Genomic DNA, 24,627 nt, shown 5'->3' on the forward strand with positions numbered 1-24,627 from the left:
CATTTATCCTTCAGTGTTTTGGCGCAGTAGTATTTACCGCGGGCGCACGCCATTCTGAAACCGCACGTCAGCACGGCGAAGCACACCACCGAGGCCTAACTTTTCAAGCGATCCGCACAACAAAGGTCGTAAGCGCGCCGAAAACTAGAAAACTCGAGGCTACCGAAAGCGGCCGAGACCACCGCGAGTTCAGGACAAAGACGTTGACGAAGGCTCCTCCTATTCGTTCAATTCTCGAGCGCTAGCGGCGCTGCGATGTACTGGATTCGCTGTATTTTTTGTGCTGGTTGCGCCATCCATCGGTTAACAACTGCAGCTATACGACAAGATTCTTAGGCCTCTGAGATCGGCGGCTCAAAACCGGAAACCGCAGTTCTCGGATGTAGAGAGAGGGCGTAGCTGTTGCCACAGCTGTCACCCCTTGCCCTCCAGCCTCCGCGCCGGGTGCTGGCACCGGTTTTACCCGCTTTTTCCTTCTCTCCCCATTTTGGAGGCAACTCAGCCGCTGCAGCCTCGCGACAAGGCCTGCTCTGGCCATGTGCCAGGCGGCGCGTAGTTCGAATTAACCGTGGCAGAACCAACTCACGTTCGAATTAACGGGCTTTTTTATACATGGACTTCTATGGAGCTAGGCCGGACCAAGTAGTACGGTTCGAATTATCCCGAAATTCGAATTACTGAAGTTCGAATTAACGAGCTTTTACTGTATGTGCCTAAAGCTAACATTATGACTAAGCATGATACAATATCATATAACACACCATGTGAAAGTGATCTCTGCTCCCTTCACCCCAACTTATCTAGAATGAAACCTTGATTTTTAGATCATCAAACTTCATTTTTATTTATTTTGCATTCGTAAGTCAGCAAGACATTTCCATGCACAAAGAACAGCCAACTTCCATCCCGCATGGAGCATGCGAGAAATTCTTCAAAAGTGAGTATCCTTCACCATATTACATGAAATTTAGTAGGAAGTTCTTTCTTAATAACAAAAATTATTTTAGAGGAGACACTAAGCCTATGGGCGACGTCAATGTTAAGTGAAAATCTTACAGAATAGAGAGCCCCACCCTGTTATCTGTCTTGGAGCACATACCCATCGTAAATGAGTCCTCAAGAGTGCAGGCTGCAGCCAGTGATTAGAGTGAGATCAAGTGACCTTCCTGGTCACTTGATCTCACCTCTAGTGAAATGTTCATCTGGGCTTATGCAAGACCTGAACAATATATACCGTCTAATATGTGTGTAAATTGTAGATTACAGTTGCACTGGCTAGCGTCAGCCAGGCCCCGTGAGGTCCGAGCATAATAAGCCACCTAATATGTGTTTGGTGCTGTTTACCGTATATTCTTGTGCAGGGACAGCACTTTTTTTTCCATAAATTTGGGCCAAAATTTGAATATTTGTATCAGAATTTGTATCTGCACCTGAAAAAAGCTGGAATGCTTGCTGCTGTATGCAACAGCCTTGGGAAGCCTCTATTTTAGCTTCATTTGCAACTATTTGTCGTCAGTGGCATGTAACTGCAGAGCTGGAGCCGCTGGAACCTGGTTCATTGTAAGCACACTGTTACAATATGAAGTTAGGCAGGGCTTGGATATTGCGCTACACGTAAGGTTGGACGACAAAAGAACTACCCAAGTTCTTACACAATATCTGTGTATTTGCTGGGGCTCTGAAAGCTCACTGCACAAACATGTATGTATAGTGTACGAACACATACACACAGTGTTAGAGGACAAGCTATGAGATGCCAGAATTTGCATTTTGCCTGTGCTTAGTCAATGACTGGAAATACTAGAAAGACCGATATGCCACATAATATGCCTCCATGTGCCGTGCCGATAACATGTTTTTAATAGGTGAACACATCCTTGTATGTGGGCTCAGATGTCCCGCCATGCATAAGGTTGCGTGGCGAAAAACTCGTGATGCCATACAACTGTAAGGGCACTGGCCACGACCTTCAGTTAAGGATTGAATTAACCAGAGTTGAATTAACGCAAGTACACTACACAAGCTACATTTTTGGCTGCCCTAACGAGCTATGTTACGTTTTGCAATTCCTATCATGAAATTGGCCCTTGCCAGATAACTAAAGCTTGACTGGTAAACATGAATGTGCCTGACCCCACTGCTACCAGCCATGGCAATCCTAAGGGATCGTGATGCATTAAAGACACACAACGTCCAACGAAAAATGACAATTTTTAGCCTGCCCACAGCAGTTTTAAAACACAGCTGCTCACAATGGATAATTCATATTTACCCAGTTGTAACACACACACTTCTTGCAAGAAAACAGTTTTGAAAATTGCCTGCAAGTTACAATTAAATAAGAAATCAAGACCATGTTCGTGACCTTGGCAATGGCCTACTGCAAGCCAGCGCCATTGCCATTACCATCTTAAGGTGGCAACAGGACAACTTTTCGTATGGGTTGGCATCGATAATGGAGCCACTTTCATTATGAAAACCCATTTAAAAGAAGTTATTTTACGTGCCAAGCTACAATAAAAAGCTGCATCACATGCTTCTGTCTTTCACAGTGTTGAGTATATATCAGGACAAACTGACGAAGTTTGTACCACACCATCCTGTTCTCGACAGTAGGAGTCACTAAAAGAATGCAAAACATCAAAATGCAGCAGAATGCACAGAAAAGACATGTTGTGGCTTACAGCAATAAAGAGGAATGTGTAAATAAATCTCAATTCTCACTGTTTATTTGTTTACAACAGCCAGAACTGAAGGCATGCTACATTTTTCTTGTTATAAAATTGGGTGCACAGTGTGCTTAAGCCTTAAGGTATGGGCACACATCGCTTTCTACTTCGAACCAATAAAAACTTGGTGCAGGTTAGATTCAAGTAAATACTGCCAAATAAAGCACTACGTGTATGAACATTTCTTTTCTGCCTCTTATTTCAATATGACCCAGTAGATAATTATATAAATCCTGACCTTCCCGTCAAGGTTGCATTAGCGGAAGCCAACTGCATCAAATTTTAAAGAATGGCAGTGATACAAACCTGCGCTGGTTTCTGCCTCATTGTCTCCTCTCGAACTTTAGCCAGTGGTTCACGGACAGAGATCACAGTGTATGACAGGTCCGATTTTCCTGCAGTTGAGGAAATTAAAGCAACTTTATAACTCTGCACATGTAGAAGAAAGGAAGCTGTCAGTTAACACAACACAGAATGCAGCTCTCTTAAAAGCAATCATCTTGCTACAGACAAAGTGCATGGCTTTCTAGAGCGGCCTCTGCATCTCTGACACACAGACGTCATTGATCTAATGTAAAGACCAAGGTTAAACCTTTGACTGGGATAATGTTACACTTTTATACCAATGCCCTTCCTTCTAAAGCTTTGCGAGTGATCAGAGCAGTGCTCTGCCCGTGTTATCAACGCCATCAGCCGACTGTGAACTGTGGACGATAAGCCTGGCATAGAAACAAGTGGGAGAAATTGCTACATTACACCGGCCATTATAAAATCCTGATGTCTACTTGAGAGATCGGCTTGTTACAATTATCGGGCACTGCGCAGCTTGTACAGTTTAGTAACAAGTGATCAAAAGATCTAAGCCGAACAAGAAATATATTCCAAAACAATGTGGCATTGGGCTGGCTGGTGATCTTCAGAAATAAGAATGTCGTGTGCAGAATGGACACCTTGTGTGACTTCTTAGTGGTGTCCTTTCTGTGCGTCATGCTTATTTCTGAACAGAAGATATCTTTGGAGCCGTCATTGCAACAAGGGGCTTATCTTGGTCTGGCAACAATGCCCTGACAAAGACAAATCTTCTCGAAACATTGACTCCAGAGACATCCCTTGTTTGACCAGTGCTAATCACTTCGAGTTTTCATCTTCTTGTGCACTTCTGTGTTGATTAGTTTCCAACCAGAGTGGCACTGTATTTAGTATCTAAGGTCCACATCTTACTTTTCCTTCTTTTTTTTTTAAAATAGCCTTACACAAGGCAGGTTTATGGCTACTCACTGAAGCCTCGAAGTGCGGTCAAACTGCGCTGTGCAGATTAATGCAACCACTGGTTGCATTAAACTGGCTGACTGTGAAGACAAGAGGGGGGGCTTTACGTGAGAGCAGTCTTTACACGAGAGCAGGCTTTACATGAGAGCAGGCTTTACACAAGTAAATAGCGTATGTGTTAATACCTTCTGTACGGAGCAGGAGATCAGCTCGTCAAGCCCACACTTGCAAAACAAAAAAAAAAAAATTTTTTTTTAAATGAATGATGAGCCCAACTCATCCAGCATTGTTTTATTTTCTTATGCAGCTGTTAAGACAGTTTGAGTGCATCTGTTGCCCTGCAGCACGAGATAGTCCAAGGACCCTGTTAAAGATAAGTTATAAACATGAAGCCAGAATGTGCAGTGATGCCTATTTGTGTGCAGTGAAACACAACTTTGTTATAATTATATTTTTTTATAATAAACTTCCCTTTTTTGACAAAATTTTGAATCCGGAAAAAGTCTTTTATGGAACCTTTTACCGCCTTTAAAGGGTTAAACTACCACTAGCTAAGGCTGCAGTAAACAAAACCTTTGTTCTGGAAGAATTGAGATGGCATTTATTTCTGTTGTATCACATTCCAAAAACCCTGATTCTATAGCATGCTCAGTATTAGTTTACTGGTCTTTTGCAGAAGTTAAGCAGCTAGAATTACACAGGCAGAGAAGGGAAGCCTCAGCATGCATTTAAGCCAGGACCAAACAACTACGTGCAAGATTTAAAGGTTACTTACGAGTGATACGGTTTATCTGGAACATCAAACCAGTTAAGAAGGTGTTGAACTCGTAATATTTCAGATTAACAAAGGCTTCTTTTTTTTTTTTTTTTACAAAAGTATGGTCAAAATTTCTATGCTTACCTGCAGGTTGTGCAGAGCTGCCAGGCAAGTCGGATGTAGCTGGCACAGGAAATGCAATGTCGGCAGCGTGAGTCGATGTTCCGGGCACAGGTGTAACTGGTGCACTGACTTGCCCTAAACAAGCGAGATCTGCTGAGCAAGGTGTGCAAGTTTACAGAAGGACTTTCGTAATGCCGCTTAACTCTTTATGGTCAAGATTTGATCACTGAAGCAAAAAATTTGTATCTCGGGCATCTGAATTACAAAATAGAAAAGACCGGCAAAAATAAAGAAAAAATTTGCAATACATTTTTTGGCAACATATAAAAAGTTTTCCCCATGAATTGCCAACAACTCAAGGCATTGGAAACAGCATATGCTCCTTGAGGGTTTTTAATCTACAACTAAAATGAAGTATGGCCCCGAATTATTTCAAGACAATCTTTTATGACACCCGAGACTTAAGCAGCAGGCTCTAAAATCACCACACAGAGACATAACCTTAGAGTGATGTGACGGATGGACGTTTGCAAAATATCAAGGAGAACCGTGTTTATCTGCAGTGTCAACAAATTAAAATCAGAGATATTGAACAGCCAGATTTTCTAGACTGGTTCTGGTATTTTTTCATGTCCACAATTTCTTGCAAATCATTATGACTACAACAAGGTTAATTGTATTAAAGGGTTAATGGTGCGTTGGCATAAGGGTTCTAGCTTTTGTTTTATTTTCTTTTTGTTGTATGCCAAGGACATTGCTGCTAATCATGTCTCATAATCAGAATATTCATAATCAGAATCAGAATATTGCTGCTAATCATAAGGCATGAAACTTTTACCACAAAGCTTCCACAACTGAGTAGCTTTGGATTAAAAAAAACAAGCACCTAACATAATATCATAAGCTCTAGCATAGCATGCTAAATGTGCCAGTTCTTGTCAGCTCAAAGCACTTGGTATGCAACTCAGGGGTATTATTTTTGGTCAACCACTTTCAGGTATCACTTCAGCAATGCTTATTGGTTAAGCTGGTGGCACAACACCTGACGCTTCAGTGAGGTGCTGTGACAGATCTCACAAGTCACACAATAAAGAAAGTACCCTTGAAAGCTATTGGTCGAGATTACAGCCTCTAGTGTGAAAGTGGTCATTGGTCAGGAGCTTTAAAGGAGACAAAAGACAAACATTAGGGCACGCTGCAGCAACAGAGGCTTTGTAATCAGGACACTTATGTAAACATTGGACAGGCACGGTACCACTGCTCTGCATGCATGAATCTGCTTCCAAAGATATCTTTCTGCTGCTGCACTAAACAGTCAAAGCTGCTTAAAATGATTTACCAGCTGTAGTTATCAGACTTCAATTAAACTTCAATTTTGAGACCCAACTCAAACCAACATCATGCGAAGATATAGCAACCATTTCTCTAAGCAACCTACTGATACAAAGAGCAGATTTGCATTTGTGGAGCGCTCATGAGTCACAAGGCCTTTTAGGAGGTTTAACACGCTTCAGCGGAGCAAAGCGTGACGACCAAGAAGTCATAGAGAGAAAGTGGATAGGTTCAGTGCTGAGTACAACAATGAATGCTATTCGCTGCAAATCGTTACGTAACAGGATGCATCGCAAGAAAAATAAATTGTCTTAGAATAATTACAGGTGTACAGGATATTTCACAAAACTTGAACAAGGCTGTAGAGGTGCAGTGTGCTGATAGAAGAGGAAGAGCAGCAGTGTTGATAACATTTTCTATACAAATTTACCAGGTCATGGCCCAAAACACACTATATTTAGAAAAAAGTTGCTAAGTGGTGATGATAATGACTTGTTTTTTCATTGTTCCTAGGTGCCTTCCTTATTATTTTCTTTTAATGGTAGCTTTCAATTACCTTCTGCAGTGGTGAGTCAACAGTCTAAAAATGAAAAGGAAAAGCAACCCTTCATTTTCTAAACCGTACCAGAGCTCAAGAGTGTGCTTTGCCTTGAAAACAGCTTGGCACACCCGGATGGCTAACTAGTAAGCTCTTCGGTATGTCTTTACAAGTAGCGACAAATGAAGGTGCATATTGGGATAAAATAGGGACAACGTATTGAGCTCAGCCAATGAACTTTTGGGAACCTTGCCAGAGTAATTTACTGGCTACTTACACCACTGAAAAGGTCACAAAAATAGTCACTAAGACTTGAAAAAGGCAATGTACGTAGTAGTTAAAGTGACTAACACTCACTAAATTTGACAACCCTATCACTAAGTCACTTGCACTGAAGAACAGCCACCACTTACGGAATGAAGCAGCCATTTCTTCCGACACCGGTGGAGGTGCACTTTCCTCCGTTGCATCGACGACATCAAAGCGCTTTTCAGGGACAGGCGGCGCGGTGTCCTCCGAAGAACTGGGCGCACGCACGTTTGCCACCGAGTACAGGGGATCGGACTCTGAACTCTCGCTCGGAGTGTCTGTCCCCTTGCTGACAGACGGCACAGCAACACCGGGGGCAGCAGACGACGAAGGTGTGGTCGGTGGCGGCGGGGCGTGAGCCTTGTTCCTTCGGTGCGGACGCACGAGAGTCGTGGAGACATGCCCGTCCGTTGCAGCGGCAGCACCATTGTTGTTGTTGTTGCTGCCACCATCCCAGGCAGTTGTTGCCGGGTTAGGGAGTGGGTTAGGCAGCGACTGCGGCCGGCCTGGAGGTGTTGGCAGTGCTCGCTCAGTCACTGGCCTGCTGCAAGGTTTGCAATCAGCCCAGTGGCATGGCAAGTTCAATTACTGTCACTAGTGGTAACTTTAGGTTGGCTAGTATAGAATTCTGGCTAATTAGAACGTTCAAGCTATTTGAAAAAAGAAAAATAAATGTGTTAAGTTTAAATCTAAACAGCCCAAAAAAAATGAAACAACTTGTCCGCATTCATTTCTGGTCATGGAGAGCCCATTTGTGCTGAGAAAACAAGAAAAATTACTTTAGCAAGAAACTATTAGCCTATTAATTCATTAATTGTGTTGCCTTGCTGCACTATTTACAACCTGAAACTCACTACAGCCTATCATAACACTACTGTAAGCTTTGGATTAAGTTTCCCGTGCTAAAACTAGTATTTGGAGGTCCTCAACATAGCAGAAACAGTACAATGGGCTGCATGGGGTTAAAGAAGTTTTTAAAAATTATTGTGAATGTTTACACCAGATTACTAACAATACTGAGAAAAATTCCAAAATAAGCAACAACTGGACCATTATGTTTGCAACTTTAAACCTGCAAGCAAAACATTTTACAGTTTACACAAAATATGTACTTCGTTTATGGGAGCTTTGCAAACATCTCATTCACAAATGACATTTTTTTGCAGTTATGTGCAATCTTTCTGTCTTATATGATTTAGATGCTCCAACAAATTATGTTAACAGAATTGTGATAGTGTTTTGTGCCGCAATGATAGGGTTGCAAATTTGATGCTTCAATTTTTTTTAGAAACATTCATTTTTTTCTCAATTTCAGTAAAAATAAACTTGTAGGCTTCAACTAAAATACCCCCTCCTCACAACTGTCTGCAATGGCACTTTTCCTTTTCTCAGCTGCAGCTGTAAAACAGGGCGTTAGCCAATGCATGTGCATTTTAGCATCAAAGTTTAAGTGGAATAAAAGAGTGGAGCGCTGAACAACGACACAGGAAGTCACATCTTGGAGTGCCGTGGTCAAACAAATGATAGGGGGAACTTTTACTGCACTTCGTTGCTGGGCAATGTTACCAGCTGCCGCAAAGGTTTATGCAGTGAGACAAACTTAACAATGTTGAACCTCATAACGAAGTTGCAGCAAACACAAAAATGATTTTGTTATATCCAATACATACTTTCTAGCATATAATTGTTACTCACCAACATCAAACCTGCAACCAGTGTGGTGCGACAGCAACACTGGAAGTTTGCCTTGAGCACACATGTTTTGTGGCACACATGTGCACTTTACTAACAATGATTTACCTTTAGACACAGCACAAAAGCAGCAGCAAACTAGGAACAGCAGAGACTGAAAAGCCGCACACTGTCTTTAGATCACAGTAACTTCTGCAGTGACCCTGCCGTTGCTCACTTGACCTGCTACATGAATTTGCATGAATAAACTTGCTTGAAGCGGGTGCCCCTCTGGTGTGCTTTCAAAATTACAAGACTTGTATGGTCGAAGACGGACAAGGAAAACATTTTTGCGAACAACATTTATTTTTCGTAGAACTGAACAAAATATTCTTAAAATAACAGAACAAACTTGAATTTGTAGACATTAAAAAAAATTTGCGACAGCAGGTAGGCAATTTTGGCATGACGAATTTTAGATTTGCCTTTATTATACGTATCCAATAATTAATATCCGAGCGAGTTATATTGAGGTCAAACTGTACTATAATACTTCTCCCCCACCAAGAAGTGTCACATAGAAGGAGAATGTTCCAGCTCAAACGGATTTGAACACTGCACTATGATACATGAACAATAGCACTTGTTTTTGTGTTTTTATCCCAGCATTCCACTAAAGATCTCTCTATTTTTAAGTTATAAAACAAATTTTTATCTTTTAGTTTATTCCCACTGCTCCATGCTGAGAAACATTCTATTTATGGAGGCCCCATAAAATAAACGTGCTTAATTTAAAACAATTACCATCACATTATTTCAATTACCTGGGATGGAGTGAAACTTTTTCGAGAGGAGAGTCCCCCCGCAAGTCACCATTCTGGTGATCGTCGGTGCTCTGCAAATGAAATTATAGCAAAGTTTTCCACATTACACTGCGACCTCAGAGTGTTGTACTTAAAGGCATACAGACACATATTTTCAAATGTGTAGAAATTCTACAACATGCTTCTTGAACATAAAGAGATGATAAGTATGGGTGCACTTATTATAAGGTACTTTAACACTGCTGCTAGCCTCATAATGCCAGACCTAGTATCACTAACATTATTTTAACATCATGACACAGAGCAAAATTCACTGACATTGTGTAGCAATAAGGCTAGGCATAATGATGTTGCTCATTAAAAAAAAAAAAAGAACAGTGCTGCTAGTGTTTATTCAGTCTGCGCCTGCATGAGGCAACTGAAGCGATCGTAGAACGGAGCAAGCCAGTGTATCGTGCCGTCGCGGCGCATTCGACCCTTGCGTAATGAAATTGTTTCACAGTAACAAATATTAGTGTAAATTATTTTGGGACACTCTGATGCTAACGAGCATATCGTTGTAGAGCTTTAGAGGGTTCGAACCTTAGTCTAGCAAAAAAAAAAAAAAGAGAGAGAGAAAGACAAATCGAAAGCAACATGTCAGTACTACTCCTTTAATTTTAGTACACAACTGCTAGTTGTTCATGCAAACCAGAAGCTTTCTGCAAACACGGGAATGAAACATGACATTCACTGCCGTAAACTTCATACAACGGGAAAAATATAAAGTGCTAGAAAAAATACCTGAACTTTATAGGCGACGGGCGAGTTCTTATTCAATACTTGGCGGTTCTCACCCAAGAAATTGAGTGACCTGTGAACAAGAGAAAAACAAGCCACAGCAAAGAAAAATCAATACTTTTTCCTAAATTGGGAACCAGAAATGTACTTCCTCCTCACTCATTACCATAAATTTGTAAATCTCTTCACAATGGCACATACAACAGCAAAACTGAAAGTGCACTAGTAGCATGCCCAGCAGCTGACTTTGTAAATTAAGATATGCCTATACCTAGTACCATCTAGTAATGTTGTGTCACTGGAACACACTCCTAACCCAAAATTCTGCCATGTTACACATCTTAAAGGCCACTAGCAATGAAATTTCACTTTGGCTAAACTGGTTAACAGTACATTCCACTGAAGCAATGTTAATTCACTTATATAAACAGCATTTAAATAACACTTGAGCAGATGAACGACGTGTGAACACGGAGGTTAGCAGATGTGATAAAAATCCCAGGTTATGGTCTGCAAGATCTTCAGTGCGCCATGGGTGCTGCCAAGTCATGAAGGTCATGCCAAGGAGCCACACTGATTCTCAATGCCCTGTCGTTGAAAACAAACAGCACAAAGGGAACAGAGGACGAAAGAACTGAACAACACAGCACCCTTGTCGTCGAATTCTTTCATCCTGTGTTCCCTTTAGCGTGTTCGTTTTCAACGAAGTTAACCTACCAACTTGCACAACTGGATGTTCCGATTCAGTGTTCTTCGTACTTTATCATTTCCGGCAAGCAACAATGGCAGTGAGTTTTTCAGTTCTTGTATGAAAAAAATCTATTATTGCTAGCTTTTCGTGGCACATCCATTCGTGCTTTAAATGTAAAATTTCGCACTAAAGTTTTTCTATACCTGTACTATATGAAACTAGGCTTTTACATGATCGAAAATTTCACTGCTGTTAGCCTTTAACCATTCTTCTTTCCCACCATCTGCTAAACAATCCTCCTACTGCCAACAATGTGGTGATCATGCACTAGCATTGCAGTCATCTGGCATGCTTTATTTCATGCAATTTCCCAACTTACGTGCTGCAATGAGAAATTCTAGACAAATATTTGGTCATTGGTGCAATACGTTAAATGGCTTGCTTGGGCAATAATGATGACAAGTGAAGCCATGCTCCCCTGCTCTTACATCATGAGTTGCAACTCTTGTGACTTCAACCCAGATATAAGATCACTACTGACAGCAGAAAAAAAAATACCAGCAGAAGTAATACCGAATGCCCATATGTCACAATAAAAAGGTGCCAGGGCAGATACAAGTTACGTAACACATGGAGGAATCAACTACACATTAAGCCAGATTCCTAATTTTTTAAATTTGTAAATACAATTAATGCCAACAAAAGTAAGTGTGCCAGTTGGTGCATAGCTTGAGGAAATAATGTTGTTTCAGTGCAAAAAACAAGCGACACGCATAGTTGACAAAGCAAGTTCTCAACATCCTAAGCTTCAATTGGACTGAAAGTTTCTATGAGGCTGGTCCAGAACTTATCTGCAATGCGCACAAATTGACAGGCACAGGCAAGGAGTGCTATGATACCTGTTTGTTTTTCTTTGCCTGCTGCTGTCATCTTTATCATCCTGCAGGTTAGTCACGTTTTACATAAATCTTTAGGATGTGTAAGCTTTGATGCATAATATTGGAGCTATCCATATCAAGCACTGCTCACATCAGTCAGTACGTACAAGCATACAGATAAGGATGTTCCTTATTAAATATTACTACAAATGGAGTATTTATGAATATTTCACTTTCACAAATGATTTTATAAATTTCCCCCCAATTTTGTGTAGGGGCTTGCTTAGAAGCTCAGCACTTTTAAGACCAAACATGCAAGAGCCCCTGCAACAATGCTCAGTCAAATGCCCCCCTCCCCCCCCCCCCTATTGCCAATGCCTAGATTGCTGCACAATGCTCAAGTAATCTTTCATTTGTGTGATACCTTTCCTGTGCAATGCAACATTTTCAGTTGAATAGTGGTATCCACTATACACGGGCAGTGCTGCATAGAGCAAATGCAAGCTTTTCGTACCAAACCTACTACACATCCCAGAAGCTAGGTGCAGGACCAAAAATGCAACACCGTTGTCACACATACCGGCCATTTGTTTAACTGGACACAATCCTTAAACTACAAACGCAGTATGCCTTAGAATGACGGACATACACTTAACCCACTTCAATGTAACAGTTTGATGCTGCTGCGGCTGAATGCACAACATTGTTAAGCTCAGAGACTAGCCGTACGTCTGCAACGAAACTTAGCACAGAAAAAGACGTGCTCGGCGCATTTTTGCATAAATTAAGCAACGTAGTTTATAGTGGGACAAATGCTGGGCTTTTCCTGTTCTTTTTCCCATAAGTAAACAGTGCAAGCAAGCTCGCGCGAAAAAAAAAAAATATGTAACAGTGCAGTTGCCAAGCCCTTCCGACACAAAGCTGACAGACGTTGGATGGCACATCGCTCATGCAAGATGTCAAGAACTCCGCACACCCCGTTAACACGCGCTTCAGGTGCTGATTCGTCGTCAGAAAATGTCGGTTGCTAAGCGCCCAACTGCAGGCCGTCGGCATGTTTCGAAGTGCTATCGCGACACGCACGAATCCCCGACTCGGAACGGAAATCCCAATCAAAACACTCATTCGCGCGCCGCTCCGTTCACCGCCGCGGTCCCCACGCAGACGTGCGCCCGACCGCCCACATTATGCGGTCTTGAGTACACAGTCCCTATATTTAGCAGGCTGACGCACTGCAATCTTCACACTCGCATGTGCACACAGTACAAGTGTACGGTACCCAGTTCTAGGCACCGTAATAGGAGGTTTAGTGGCAATCGAAGGAACAGAATGGCAGATGCGCCATGGTTTCACTTACTTGTCTGCCCCTTGCTTACAAAGACACAGTGCGAGAGCGACAATCAAAACCACTGACGTAGGGATGGCGACAAGAGCCCATGCCACGGGAACGAGCTCGACCGAAAGCATCTTTCACACCAGTCCTTCAAAACCTGCGCAAGTTGAACGAAGTAAAAGAAAGTATAAGAGAACTGCTTTCCGAAAGAAAATGAAATCGTTCAACGCAAGGTTTCAGAAGGAGCGATGCCCCGTCGAGTCACAAATTTGGTCGCATAATTGATCCGGTGCACTTTGCGGGCTTGGGAGTGAAAACAAAACGCCTTTGAGTAATATGAACACGCTAACGCTGTGTACTGTGTAGCTTGGTTGAAACACTCACCCATAGCGACGGAATGTTACAGTTCGGAAGTGGTTAACATTGGTGACCAGCGGCGTTTGCCAAATCTCAACAACAGCGAAAATGTGGGGCAAAGGGGACGACGGCAGCTACGGGAGCGACGCCAGGTGACGATGCTGCGCAAACTCAGAATCACGGATAAATGCAAGCAGTACTGCCCGCACTGCTTGCAGTGCTTCGCACGTTTAGTAAGGTGAGGTAAAGTCATAAGAACTGCTATTTACACGACAGTGTAAGCAACGTGTTCACACTACATATTTTATTACTTGAATAAAACGTATTTTCAAAACTTTTTCACGATTTGCTTCAGCATACCTTGCGTATCATTAATCTACACATAACCTACAAATGTACCTTTAAATTCAGCGACCAAAATTTAATTAACACTTATAAATTTCTATTTCTTTTATTATGACGAATTTACCTGCCCAAATATTTCACTTGGCGCAGAGGGCTTGCCACAGCTGCGTGCGCTGGGCTATACTGGGTGCGGGATCGTGAATAGAACAGTCGGTGATCGGTCAACTGCCGATGTGGCAGCGTATGCTTGGAGCGCCAGCCGGCGCTACAAATATTGACAGGAGATAACCACTGCCACTTTTCGCGCGTTACATCTGTCAGCGCTGCATCATGGAGCGATTGTACCACGCTTCAAACAGCATCGTGGAAGACATCCACCAGTGCTTCAAGAGATATGAAGTCGCCGTCGGCGAGGAAGCGCAGCGCATCGAGGGTATCATTCAGGAAAAAATCAACGAGCTCTCCTCGAACTGCGAGCGGCTGGGCATCTTGGCGAACAAGGAACCAATGACACGTCGACAGCATGCCAAGATGAGAGTGGACGAACTCCGGTACGAGCAGAAGCACCTTCAAGCGGCTCTGGGAAACCTGCAGCGCCGTCGGTTCGAGCGCGAAGAGGCCCTTCAGAGTCGAGAGGAGCTGCTTTCTAAGAAGTTTTCCACAAACGACGCTCGTGACACGGCGATAAACATCGACGAGTCGTTACAGTTTCATTCCAGGGCGCAATCTGCGAACCGAAACGTGGACGATTTGATTGGTAGCGGCACCAGCATACTTTCCAACCTAAGGGAGCAAAGGACAACGCTTAAGGGTGCTCACCGCAAGATTCTCGACGTGGCCAACACGCTCGGCATGTCCAACACGGTGATGAGGATGATCGAGAGGCGAACTTACCAGGACAAGTTCATTCTTTTCGGGGGAATGTTTGTGACCTGTGTCGTGATGTTTCTCGTGGTGAAGTACCTTACGTGAGAGCTCCACGTGATCTAGGTGCTACTAAAGTTTACCACATTATTACTATGTATAAATAATGACTCTTCGTTTCGTATTAAAATTTTATTGCAAAATGGCTGTGTCAAAGTACTCTGCAACTCCTAAACTGAATGACTGCATGTGCATAGGCATCACTGGTTGAGCTTCTTCTTGAGGTTCTCGGTGACTGCTTCAAGGAAATCCATTGTGTTGAGGTAGTCGCCTTCTTTGACACTGAAAGAAAGTCAAGCAAGGACAAATTATTTGCACGGAAGCATAGTTATACAATTGTGCAAGTCTATGCAACAATAACATGTCGCCGTTTTCAGTGCTTAAATATGCATTGCCACTGCATGCAAAGTGCTAAGCACAAAGCAAAAGCTTGTGACCTTGTAAATAAAATAGCAATGTTAGGTCCAGTGCTATTCTTACTTTTTTATTCCATGGATGCATCCTGCAAGATCTTTGGTCATCTTGCCAGACTCTACTGTTTCGACGCAAGCCTTTTCCAATGCATCACAGAACCTGAAATTTAAGAAGAAAATGGTGACACATCTGATGCTGACCAAGGAGCCGCATGAGTTTAATGCTTGCTGAAACTGCCAGTGTAGGAATGACAATTCTCTCTTCCTTTTTTCAAGCCGAATCCTTTTGACCTTGGCGGCCCCACCCATATTGCAAGTGTCAGTAAGCTGGTGTACTAGAAGCAAAATCTATTGAAGTAATCTGTGTACAAGGCTGGGTACCTACACATTCTAAATATGCTGCATAGTTCACATTTAAGTACCCCTCGCAAGGCACTATCAAATATTTTGGTTAGGCACTGAAAGCTGTAAGACAATCAAAAGTACTACAAACATTCTTCAAATTGGGTTATTATTATGGGAGATTGGAGAAATTGAAATGTTGCTTCATTATGTTGCTAGGAGGCAAGCTTTGCTGCCAATATACACACACTCCCTTTGCCTTGGCTGCTGTCTGCAAGTGACATTCCTTTCCTGCTTTCTCCCAATAGGAGCAGAGGCACTACATCGAGATTACATCACAAGCTCCTCTTTTTCTTCCCTCTCCACCCTCTTTTTTGCTGTGCAGCATGCTTGCAGTGGCGGTGTATTGAGTGTTCTGCATTAATACCAAAGTCACATGCCATAATCTGTGATCTTGCAGGCAGTGCTTCTTGGGTAGAGGCATTTATTCGTATGACCCTTTATTCTCCAGCAGAAAGCGGGGCTCTCAAATGAAAGGCCGTGAGCACTAGATTCACACCATGCAGTGGTTCGATACTTTGCAGACATGGTTGTCAGCGCGTGATGTAAGTGCAGGGCTTGTCTGTTTGCAATGCCCAGGGGTGGGACTTCTGCACCAATTGCGCAATTTTGATACAAATGCAAATTGCGCCAAACACAGAAAATTTACCAAAGTTGTGCCATGCTCGCCAGAACGGCTATGGCATGTGTGCTCTGCCAGTGGCAGTAAACAGAGCGAATTTGTTCTCTGAAAAAGAGTTCAGCCGTTCAAATTGCGCACACCATGCGAAGACACCTACCGCACAGTTTCTCGTAATTTTTGCGCTTATAACACAGGAGTTTCCGCGCTTCCGGCAAGTGGCCGACTAAGGTGCGGCCACTCTCGGGTGTTGTCGCTGCTGTCAGAATGACTAGGGCGGCTGTATTCAGAGTGTACTAGAATACGGTTGAGTGGGCCGAGTGGCAGGGTGATCCCTATCCGAGGCACAACAAAATGAAACGTAGGCTGAGGGCACTGCATGTAAGCTAAATAGGGGGAAGCGTGCGCTGCAGCAGATTCAGCAGGCAGGCATCTCTGTCCTCACCTAAGACTAAAGTAAGACTATTTCAATCTGTTTTTATGCTTATGTAGGCGAGGTCTGAGCCATTTTTACCTATCACAAAAGACTAATGGCGGATTTGGAATAAAAAGTCAGTTTCGCCTGAAAGGCAAACCGTCGATTGCGATAGCAAATTAGTAGACAGGTATACGAAGTAAGGATAGTAATTTTATTGGCCGTATAAACTTGTAGACATTCACTTACTAATCAAATTAACAAGTATGGTGTGGCGTGCGCACAGGCAAACATGAACACATCGAGCGCCTCCTCTAGCTTTCTGTGCCTGGGAAAAGGAGAGGAGAACAAAGGGAACCGACCGTTGGCCCAAGCACGGCTTTTCGCTGCCGGAGTAGGACTACCGTTGCGCCGTCGCTCATGGAAACACAGGTCATGGCTGTACTCACAGCTGTTAAATGGCTGCGTTTTAGAATGTAATTGCAGTGTTTCAAGTAATATCACAACTATTGTAAACAGGAACCCTGAAGCATTTGTCGCTCTGTGCAACCAGCCCATTTTAGGGGCATGTGTTGTTTGCACCTATTGCTGTTTGATGTGCTCGCACGCCGTATGCTGCACCAATACGAGAGTGCATGCCAGTTGAAATTCAATGCGTGGAAAATTCTTCTGTCACTGTTAGGTTCACTTGTCTGAGAGCCGATTTTTGAAAGCAGCGTTTGCCAGCAGCTAATGCTGAAAGCTTGGGCATTGAAAAATCTCTGCTGCGTGCTACCCTCTACTCATGTAGCAGACTATATGCAAGGTGGGAGTGGATGCACTAAATAGCACGTAATGTCGTTGGACTGCTTCCAAAGCGATACGTGATCCCGCGTTGAGTGAGTGAGTGAGTGAGTGAGTGAGTGAGCGAGCGAGTGAGTGAGCGAGCGAGCGAGCGAGCGAGTGAGTGAGTGAGCTGCCATCGTCAGCTCACTCTCGCATGGCTTCACTTGCACATTCAGCATACGGAATGCAGCGACAATGTTATCGCCCCTGGACTTTATACAGAACATCACGGCGACGATGACAGCAGAAATGTGCCCAGAGTGTCTATATAATCGCTATCGAAATAAAGACAGATTGCAGAAGTCTTAGGCTATACTATCTCAGTGTTGAGTACGGCTCTCTGGGTCTGCAGTGACATATGGCGACCCAGAAATTATGTTATCACATTGATTGGACCGCATAATTTGCGAATATTTTCCGCTATCAACACGAGCATTCACACAGGGAATACGTTCGATTGTAGTGCCACCGATGTCTTCGGCTTTACAGGAAAGCATGCACCGTGCCAACACTCGACCCTTTCCTATATTCTAGTACGCTATAGCTACAAAGCGCGTTTCTACTACACACTTCGTGTTGATTTATTCTGTGTTTAGCTGCAGTTTCGAAGTATGCTGCCATATTCCATTATTCCACCAAACTTTAGAATGGCCTGCTTCAAACTGATCTAAAATGCAATTCTGTCTACTCTAAACTGCTGCAAAACTCAATTTTACTTGCTCCAGAAATTGCTCCAAAATGACTTTGGGCAGTCCCACCCCTGAATGCCCAAACCTGGCAAGGGGCCCTCTAATACTCTGCGCTTCGCTCTGCAAAATTGGTGATGAATGTTGTGCGAAACTTGGTAGATGGATAGAAGATCAGGCTGCTGTGCTGGACGGCCCCAGTTTAATTCCAATATTGAACAGGTAATTTTAGACGACAAGGTTTTTTTCTGCCGATTTCACAAGGGTTTGGCATATCTGGGAGCTGGCTATCCCATACCCACCTCATTCTCACGGAAGTCTTTTATAGAGCCAAGAATGCCAAAAGCATATTCACCCTAAACGTCTACAGCAGCCCCAAGCACAGAGCACAAAAATTTAGACAAATACTCCAGCTCGCCTGCAACCGTGCCAGCGACAACCCCATGATCGTGGCCAGGGACTTCGACGCCCACAACATGCCACACAACATCATATTGCGAAAATTGCCTTAGCACACTAGACGTACATCTCTTGCTCTGGCCATGTGGTCGGACCCACGCAAACAAGAATCAAGACTCCGCCAGGCTACAAGAAGAATTATGCAGAAAGGACCTGGCGGAGCAGCTCTTGGCCGTCCAGTGAGCCCACGATATGGCCAGGGAGTTAAAACTCCCGGTCCTAACGTGGGAGTAGCCCGCGCTATGGCGCCTTGCGCCCCATAGCTCGCAGGACCTTTCAGTAAAGTTATTCCATCCAGAAAAAAAAAAAAAGAAAAGAAAGGTCGCTTAGGTGACCTGTACTCCTATGAACACGAAGATAGGGTTCAATGATGCCCTTCTATGCTGAGAACACATAGCAATAGTCAGCAACTAAGGATGTAATCAAAAAGGAGTATAATTGGCTGTAAACACTCGTAGAGTGTGCAACATTTTGCTACTAGCGTTATCTGGTGAGTATGTGTTAACAGGCATAGGCACACAGGGTATTCTGTGTGTTCTTGCGCACCTCGCGTTTATGCTGCACACATAGAGCTTACGTCATTTTAAAGACAAGGGCTCCTTTCCTGACGTCACACAGGTTTGGAATATCTGGGATCTGGCTATCTTTTAACCACTTGCAGAAAAAAAGAAGACTCAATCTAGTGTTGATTCTAAAGAAGACAATGTCAGCATAATTGCACATGAAATACAATACGATTAAGATCCTAAATTTATGAATAGGGAAGATGAAAGAGACTGAATAGAGAAATGCAAACTATATTTAATCATATAATTATTTTGAACGACCATGTACAGTCTTGTCCACTCTTAGGGTGAACACGGCTCACCGTGGCCGCGCTCCGCGGGCCGCCAGTGCGTCCGGCGCAGCAGCGCATCAAAGCGAAGCGGCGCAGGCGCACACGGACCCAGGGGAGGTGCTTCACGTCGTCTGCTACAGCGCTGGAGCGCGCCGCCTCTGGCTTTGCTGTAAAGTGCACTTCGCTAAACTCAGGTGACTGAGTGCCCTAGGCGGCATTGCGGGAAGGCGCACTTCACGAACTGGAGCATTTTCCAGCTGGTTCTGTCTACAGCTTGTTAACAGCCTGCTTAATCAATATACATAAACAGAAACAAGCTTCTCACCACATAAATCACTTAGCATGTTTTTTATAAGTGATGAGGGTAAAAATAGTCATTTTTTCGTGCTCTTTAGTAGGCTGGGGCCTTTATGTTTTACTCTCACATCACTTGGTGTAGTGCATACCGAGAAACCTATTAGGTGCGCTCTTGGTTGGAGTCATGTCATGAGCCTAGCGCGCTGTTTCGCGCATGTCTTGATGCTAGAACGAATGTGCTTAATTGACTTAAGAAAACGACCGAAACCCGCTATAAATTTCGCAGAATGTTAGAGAGAGATTGTTAAATCACGCATCATCATGTTTGCCATGGATTTTACCATTAAGGAGGACAATACTATTACTTCGACAGCAACTAAGAAGTGATATCCGCTGCTTCGCACTCTCTTATTGATGTGTTAATGTCGCTGGTAGGAGAGCATGGAGCGCTTTATGCGATGTAGGAAAGTGCTCTCCCCGGCATAGCAACTGATTAGGCGGCAATTTTACTCCCCCCTTTTCATCTTTCTACATCCTATAAAAAAACTAAATTCATTTTTGCTGACACAGTTTGGGTAAAATCACTGAAGCGGTGCCGGTCCTCTGACGGCTACCTGATGCGAGAAGTCGCGTTCTCATTTAGAGGAATCATCGGTCAATTATTTGATTACATTGATTACGTGAAATAAAACATGTGGTGCCAAAGTTTTTTTGGTAGGTTGTTTTTTTCTCCTTCGAGTCAATGCACGCCGCATGCGAATTCTGTTTCCGTCCGTTTTGAATAGGTAATTGGAGGGGAAAATCTGTAATCTACATGTGTTTTCTAGCCTAAATGACGTCTTGCCGGATAATTAAGTCGTTATTCACTTCTATTTCATTTCAGTACTTCCTCACAATGGGGCATATGCATAATCTCAATAACATGTAATAATTTGTTATCTGTGCGCTATATGTCCCGAAGCAACACATAGCCTCTGAGTTACGCCATAGAGGTGGGCATTGCATAAATTTGGAAGATTAGGAGGAATTGTTTTCTTTTCTTTATTAGGGGGTAGGCGGGGGTGGGCTGGGCTGAGTGGGTAAAACCCAAATACGAATACGGCACAGGAACCCTTGCCGCGAACAAGCAATGCTGTTGCCGTCGTGGGGAAGTGGCCTGTCCGTGTGTTGGACGAACGCGGCCACGATATTTAAACCGGTGGTCACGAGGCCGGCCCAGTGTCGTCTGCCCACAGCATGCCGGTAGTCAGCAAACGGGCTCGCCATTTGTAAAAGCTAAGCCCAGCCCAAGCCAGATAGCTGTGTTCGGGCCAGTCTACTTTTTAACTGACCATGGGCGTAAGCCCGATCAACCATCGAGCCCCCCCCCCCCCTTCTTTTTTTGCTTAAGCCATGCTACCCCATCTTAGCTTAATATGATGATGCGGTGCAGCCAACGACTGCTCAACTGAGAGACTGGCCACTCAGGAGTTAAAGATTCTGGGATGACTCGCCAAATCGAAAGACACCAGAGGTGTTTACATTAAACGCATTTCCGTCGACTTGCATAATGAATTGCATTTTGTTCGGTTGCTGGTTGTCATGGCACTTCGGCGATAAAAACACTGTAACAGTGCAGGATAATTTTATTTCCCTGGTGCATTTTGGAAACTAGCCATGTCGCGGGTACTGGAAAAAGAAAGACGACGCATTGTAGATCTGTGCCTACAAAACTATTCTCAACGCGTTATATCGGAGATGACAAAAAGGCCACTGAAAACTGCAAATAGAATCGTCTAGGCTTACAAGAAGGATGGAAGAATTGCGGATGCTCCCCGTAAAGCCCGGCAAAGAGTGACGATTGTAGCGGCGGCTGCTGCAAACCCGACCTCCACCGTTCAAGAAATTAAGAACAGCCTCAGGCTGGGTGACGTCCCTGACACGACTATCAAGCGTCGCCTCTACGCCCCAGCCTAATAAAGAGCGCGAAAAAATGACTATTTTCCCTCATCACTTATGAAAAACATGCTAAGTGATTTATGTGGTGAGAAGCTTGTTTCTGTTTATGTACATTGATTAAGCAGGCTGTTCACAAGCTGTAGACGCAAACAGCTGGAAAATGCTCCAGTTAGTGAAGTGCGCCTTCCCGCAATGCTGCCTCGGGCACTCAGTCACCTGGGTCTAGCAAAGTGTACTTTACAGCAAAGCAAGAGGCGGCGCGCTCCAGCGCTGTAGCAGACGACACGGAGCACCTCCCCTGAGTCCGTGTGCGCCTGCGCCGCCGCGCCAGACGCACTGGCGGCCCGCAGAGCATGGCCACGGTAAGCCGTGTTCACCCTAAGAGTGGACGAGACTGTACATCAAATGTCTTCTTTAGGATCGACACCTGGTTAATACTTTTTATAAGGCAAATCTACTGTAACGTGGCTGGTGTGAGGCAAAGAGCACTTTATGTTAAAATGCCTACATTGTCCTCTTAATTGTTCAAATTTAAGTTCAATTAGCAATAATGATAGCTCATCTGAATATTTAAACGAACTTATGATAACACATGCTCACTTGTGGAGGTCGGTGTTCTTATCCAACTTGGCCCTATGGTCCAAACCACGGGTCCACGCAAAGATGCTTGCAATGGGATTTGTGCTAGTCTTATTGCCCTGTAAGGAGATCAAATAGGTAATGCATCATGTCAGACTCGGTGCAGCTCAGTCAAAACACTAATCCAGTGGTTTTCCTATGGCTTGTGGAACTTCTTGAGTATGTGGGTATGTGGACCTTTTTGGGTGTGGGTAAGGTGTTAGCTACAAATGGATTACAACAAAGCTGCTTTTCACAGGTGGTTGAAGAGGCCAGATAGAGCCACGTGCACTAAACACACAATATGAATCAAGCCCTTTTCCTGTTCACAGACAATATCTGGTTAGTGACATGTACTGCAGTTATATTCCAATGAATTATAGCAGTCGCTTTTTCAAGCTGTTTGGTTGAGAAGCCATAGGCTTTTTCATTGGTAAACTGCAAGAACTTACGCGCAGTAGCCTCAGTATACATTGCCGTTTTGCTGCATCAAATTTTTTCTGCCAATTGATCTTGCAACTGTTTTAAGCATTTATTTTTCTCCAAGCTCCATTGCTTTGACTTTTCTTGCATCACTTACAGTGTGCACACCCTATTTGATGCCTGGTTCACATTCTCAATTGAAAGTCTTAAATCTCAGCACTTCAATACGTGCATCTGGGCAGCAAGCTTTCTTTGCATTTGCTGTACTTTTGTAACTAACAGTTTCCCTTTCCATTCTTCTCTTATGCTTGTGATGGTCTCTTATCTTATGATGGTCTTGACAACAGTGTTGTAGCAAGATCCAAGCCAGTGACGAAAAAGAAGAAAAATGAAATGTGTTGTTAATTATATAAAATGAGAGTCTGCTTGGGTCCGGTAGTTGAACAGGAACTTGTAGGTTGAAGATGCACGTACAAAAAAAAAAATTTCCTATATTTCGGTATTTGCATCCTCAACCTACAAGAGCACACACACACACACACACACACACACACACACACACACACACACACACACACACACACACACACACACACACACACACACACACACACACACACACACACACACACACATATATAGCATTTGTAGGCTTATTGATCAGTTGCCTTCACCTAAGAAGATCACGTACACATGATGGCTACAATAAAGAAAAGAAGGATGTTCTACATAATTGAAAAGGTAGCAGCACAAGGAAAATACGGATGGAGACAGGACGACAAGGACGAACGCTGACAATTTCTCAGCAGTCGTCCTTATCATCTTGTCTATGTCTGCGTCCTTTTTGTGCTGCCACCTTTTCAATTATGCACACACATGTCCAATTCACCACATTAAGGATGTTCCACACCTGCGGTCAAGACCGTGAGGTGTGGCACTGGCTAACACTCTCAGGTTTAGTTCTAGTAGATTAACATAATTGCTCCAGAAAGTGGGTGACAAAACAGCGCCATGGCAACTCAATTGCTAAGAGCATCACACGCATAATGCAAGGACTTCGGTTCGTGCCCCACCTGCGGCCAGTTGTTTTTCCATCCACATTCCTTTTCATTAATTTGTCATTTTTTAAATTCAATTAATGAGTACACATAATTTCCCCTATGCTGTCCTTGGCGTCTTTGTTGGCTCCTTATGATTATATATATATATGGCCCCTGTCTGCTATGTGTGTAAGGCACAGCAGAAAAATGTACTTACATGTAACAGGGCATGAAACAAAAGAAAAAGAGTGAGGGAAAGCGACTGATTATCTGATACCAGCTGAAACTCCCTACTTCAACTCAAGCTTACGTCAATGTCAGGCAATGGCCGACCACCAGTTCTGGTCTCCTGAAAATGCGCACAGTTTGGATGCCTCAACTGCACAGGTGTAATGATGGCAGTAAGGAGCAACACAGCTTATGAAACAACAGAAGGTGTCCTCCGACGTTACTTTTTTCATTAGAGTTGAGATTCTATGCGTTATTACCCGACAGTTCAGCCTGCATTGATAAGCTGTTGACAAACCTTTTGATGTTCTCTGTAATGCCTGGTAACTGTCCCATGCGCTGCCTCAGCTTCAACAGTCTTTCCATCAGGACAAACCAAGACACTTGTCATCAGACCGAGTGAACCATAGCCTGTTGAACAAGGACAAGCAGTGACACAGGTGAGCTAAGTGCAATGCTATAGTATTTCATGAGCAATGTAGAAAGGTTTAAAACGAAGTCTTATCAGAGTAACAATGTAACAATATCAAAAGAAGTGCAGCATTTTTGTATGCAGTTTATGTCAA

The 24,627-nt window shown here is 43.5% G+C and overlaps 3 protein-coding genes across 4 annotated transcripts in view; 1 reads left to right on the top strand and 2 right to left on the bottom strand.

Moving 5' to 3' along the window:
- Positions 1 to 13,728, bottom strand: part of LOC142585671 (uncharacterized) — a 40,008-nt gene extending 26,280 nt beyond the window's left edge. The window contains exons 1-7 of one of the 2 annotated variants that reach the window (XM_075696608.1): positions 13,619 to 13,728; positions 13,259 to 13,391; positions 10,336 to 10,405; positions 9,553 to 9,623; positions 7,162 to 7,598; positions 4,900 to 5,013; positions 3,036 to 3,124 (exon numbers count right to left, since the gene is read on the bottom strand). In XM_075696608.1, the coding sequence (XP_075552723.1) occupies positions 3,036 to 3,124; positions 4,900 to 5,013; positions 7,162 to 7,598; positions 9,553 to 9,623; positions 10,336 to 10,405; positions 13,259 to 13,368 (891 nt within the window). In that variant the 5' untranslated portion in view covers positions 13,369 to 13,391; positions 13,619 to 13,728. Of the gene's footprint in view, positions 1 to 3,035; positions 3,125 to 4,899; positions 5,014 to 7,161; positions 7,602 to 9,552; positions 9,624 to 10,335; positions 10,406 to 13,258; positions 13,392 to 13,618 lie in introns of both variants that reach the window. The other variant, XM_075696607.1, reaches the window with a different exon arrangement.
- Positions 13,729 to 14,120: 392 nt separating this feature from the next.
- Membrin (golgi SNAP receptor complex member 2) lies at positions 14,121 to 15,007 on the top strand. The gene has a single exon (XM_075696611.1). It carries the CDS (start codon positions 14,267 to 14,269, stop codon positions 14,906 to 14,908), a length of 642 nt encoding a protein of 213 aa, XP_075552726.1. The 5' UTR covers positions 14,121 to 14,266; the 3' UTR covers positions 14,909 to 15,007.
- The window catches only part of LOC142585673 (isocitrate dehydrogenase [NADP], mitochondrial-like), a 35,558-nt gene continuing 25,908 nt past the window's right edge, over positions 14,978 to 24,627 (bottom strand). Inside the window, exons 7-10 of the mRNA XM_075696610.1 lie at positions 24,360 to 24,472; positions 22,353 to 22,450; positions 15,341 to 15,433; positions 14,978 to 15,142 (exon numbers count right to left, since the gene is read on the bottom strand). Coding sequence (XP_075552725.1) covers positions 15,061 to 15,142; positions 15,341 to 15,433; positions 22,353 to 22,450; positions 24,360 to 24,472 — 386 coding nt within the window. The 3' untranslated portion in view covers positions 14,978 to 15,060. The remainder of the gene's footprint in view (positions 15,143 to 15,340; positions 15,434 to 22,352; positions 22,451 to 24,359; positions 24,473 to 24,627) is intronic.

Source organism: Dermacentor variabilis, chromosome 6, assembly GCF_050947875.1.
Source record: "Dermacentor variabilis isolate Ectoservices chromosome 6, ASM5094787v1, whole genome shotgun sequence".
Lineage (NCBI taxonomy): Eukaryota > Metazoa > Arthropoda > Arachnida > Ixodida > Ixodidae > Dermacentor > Dermacentor variabilis.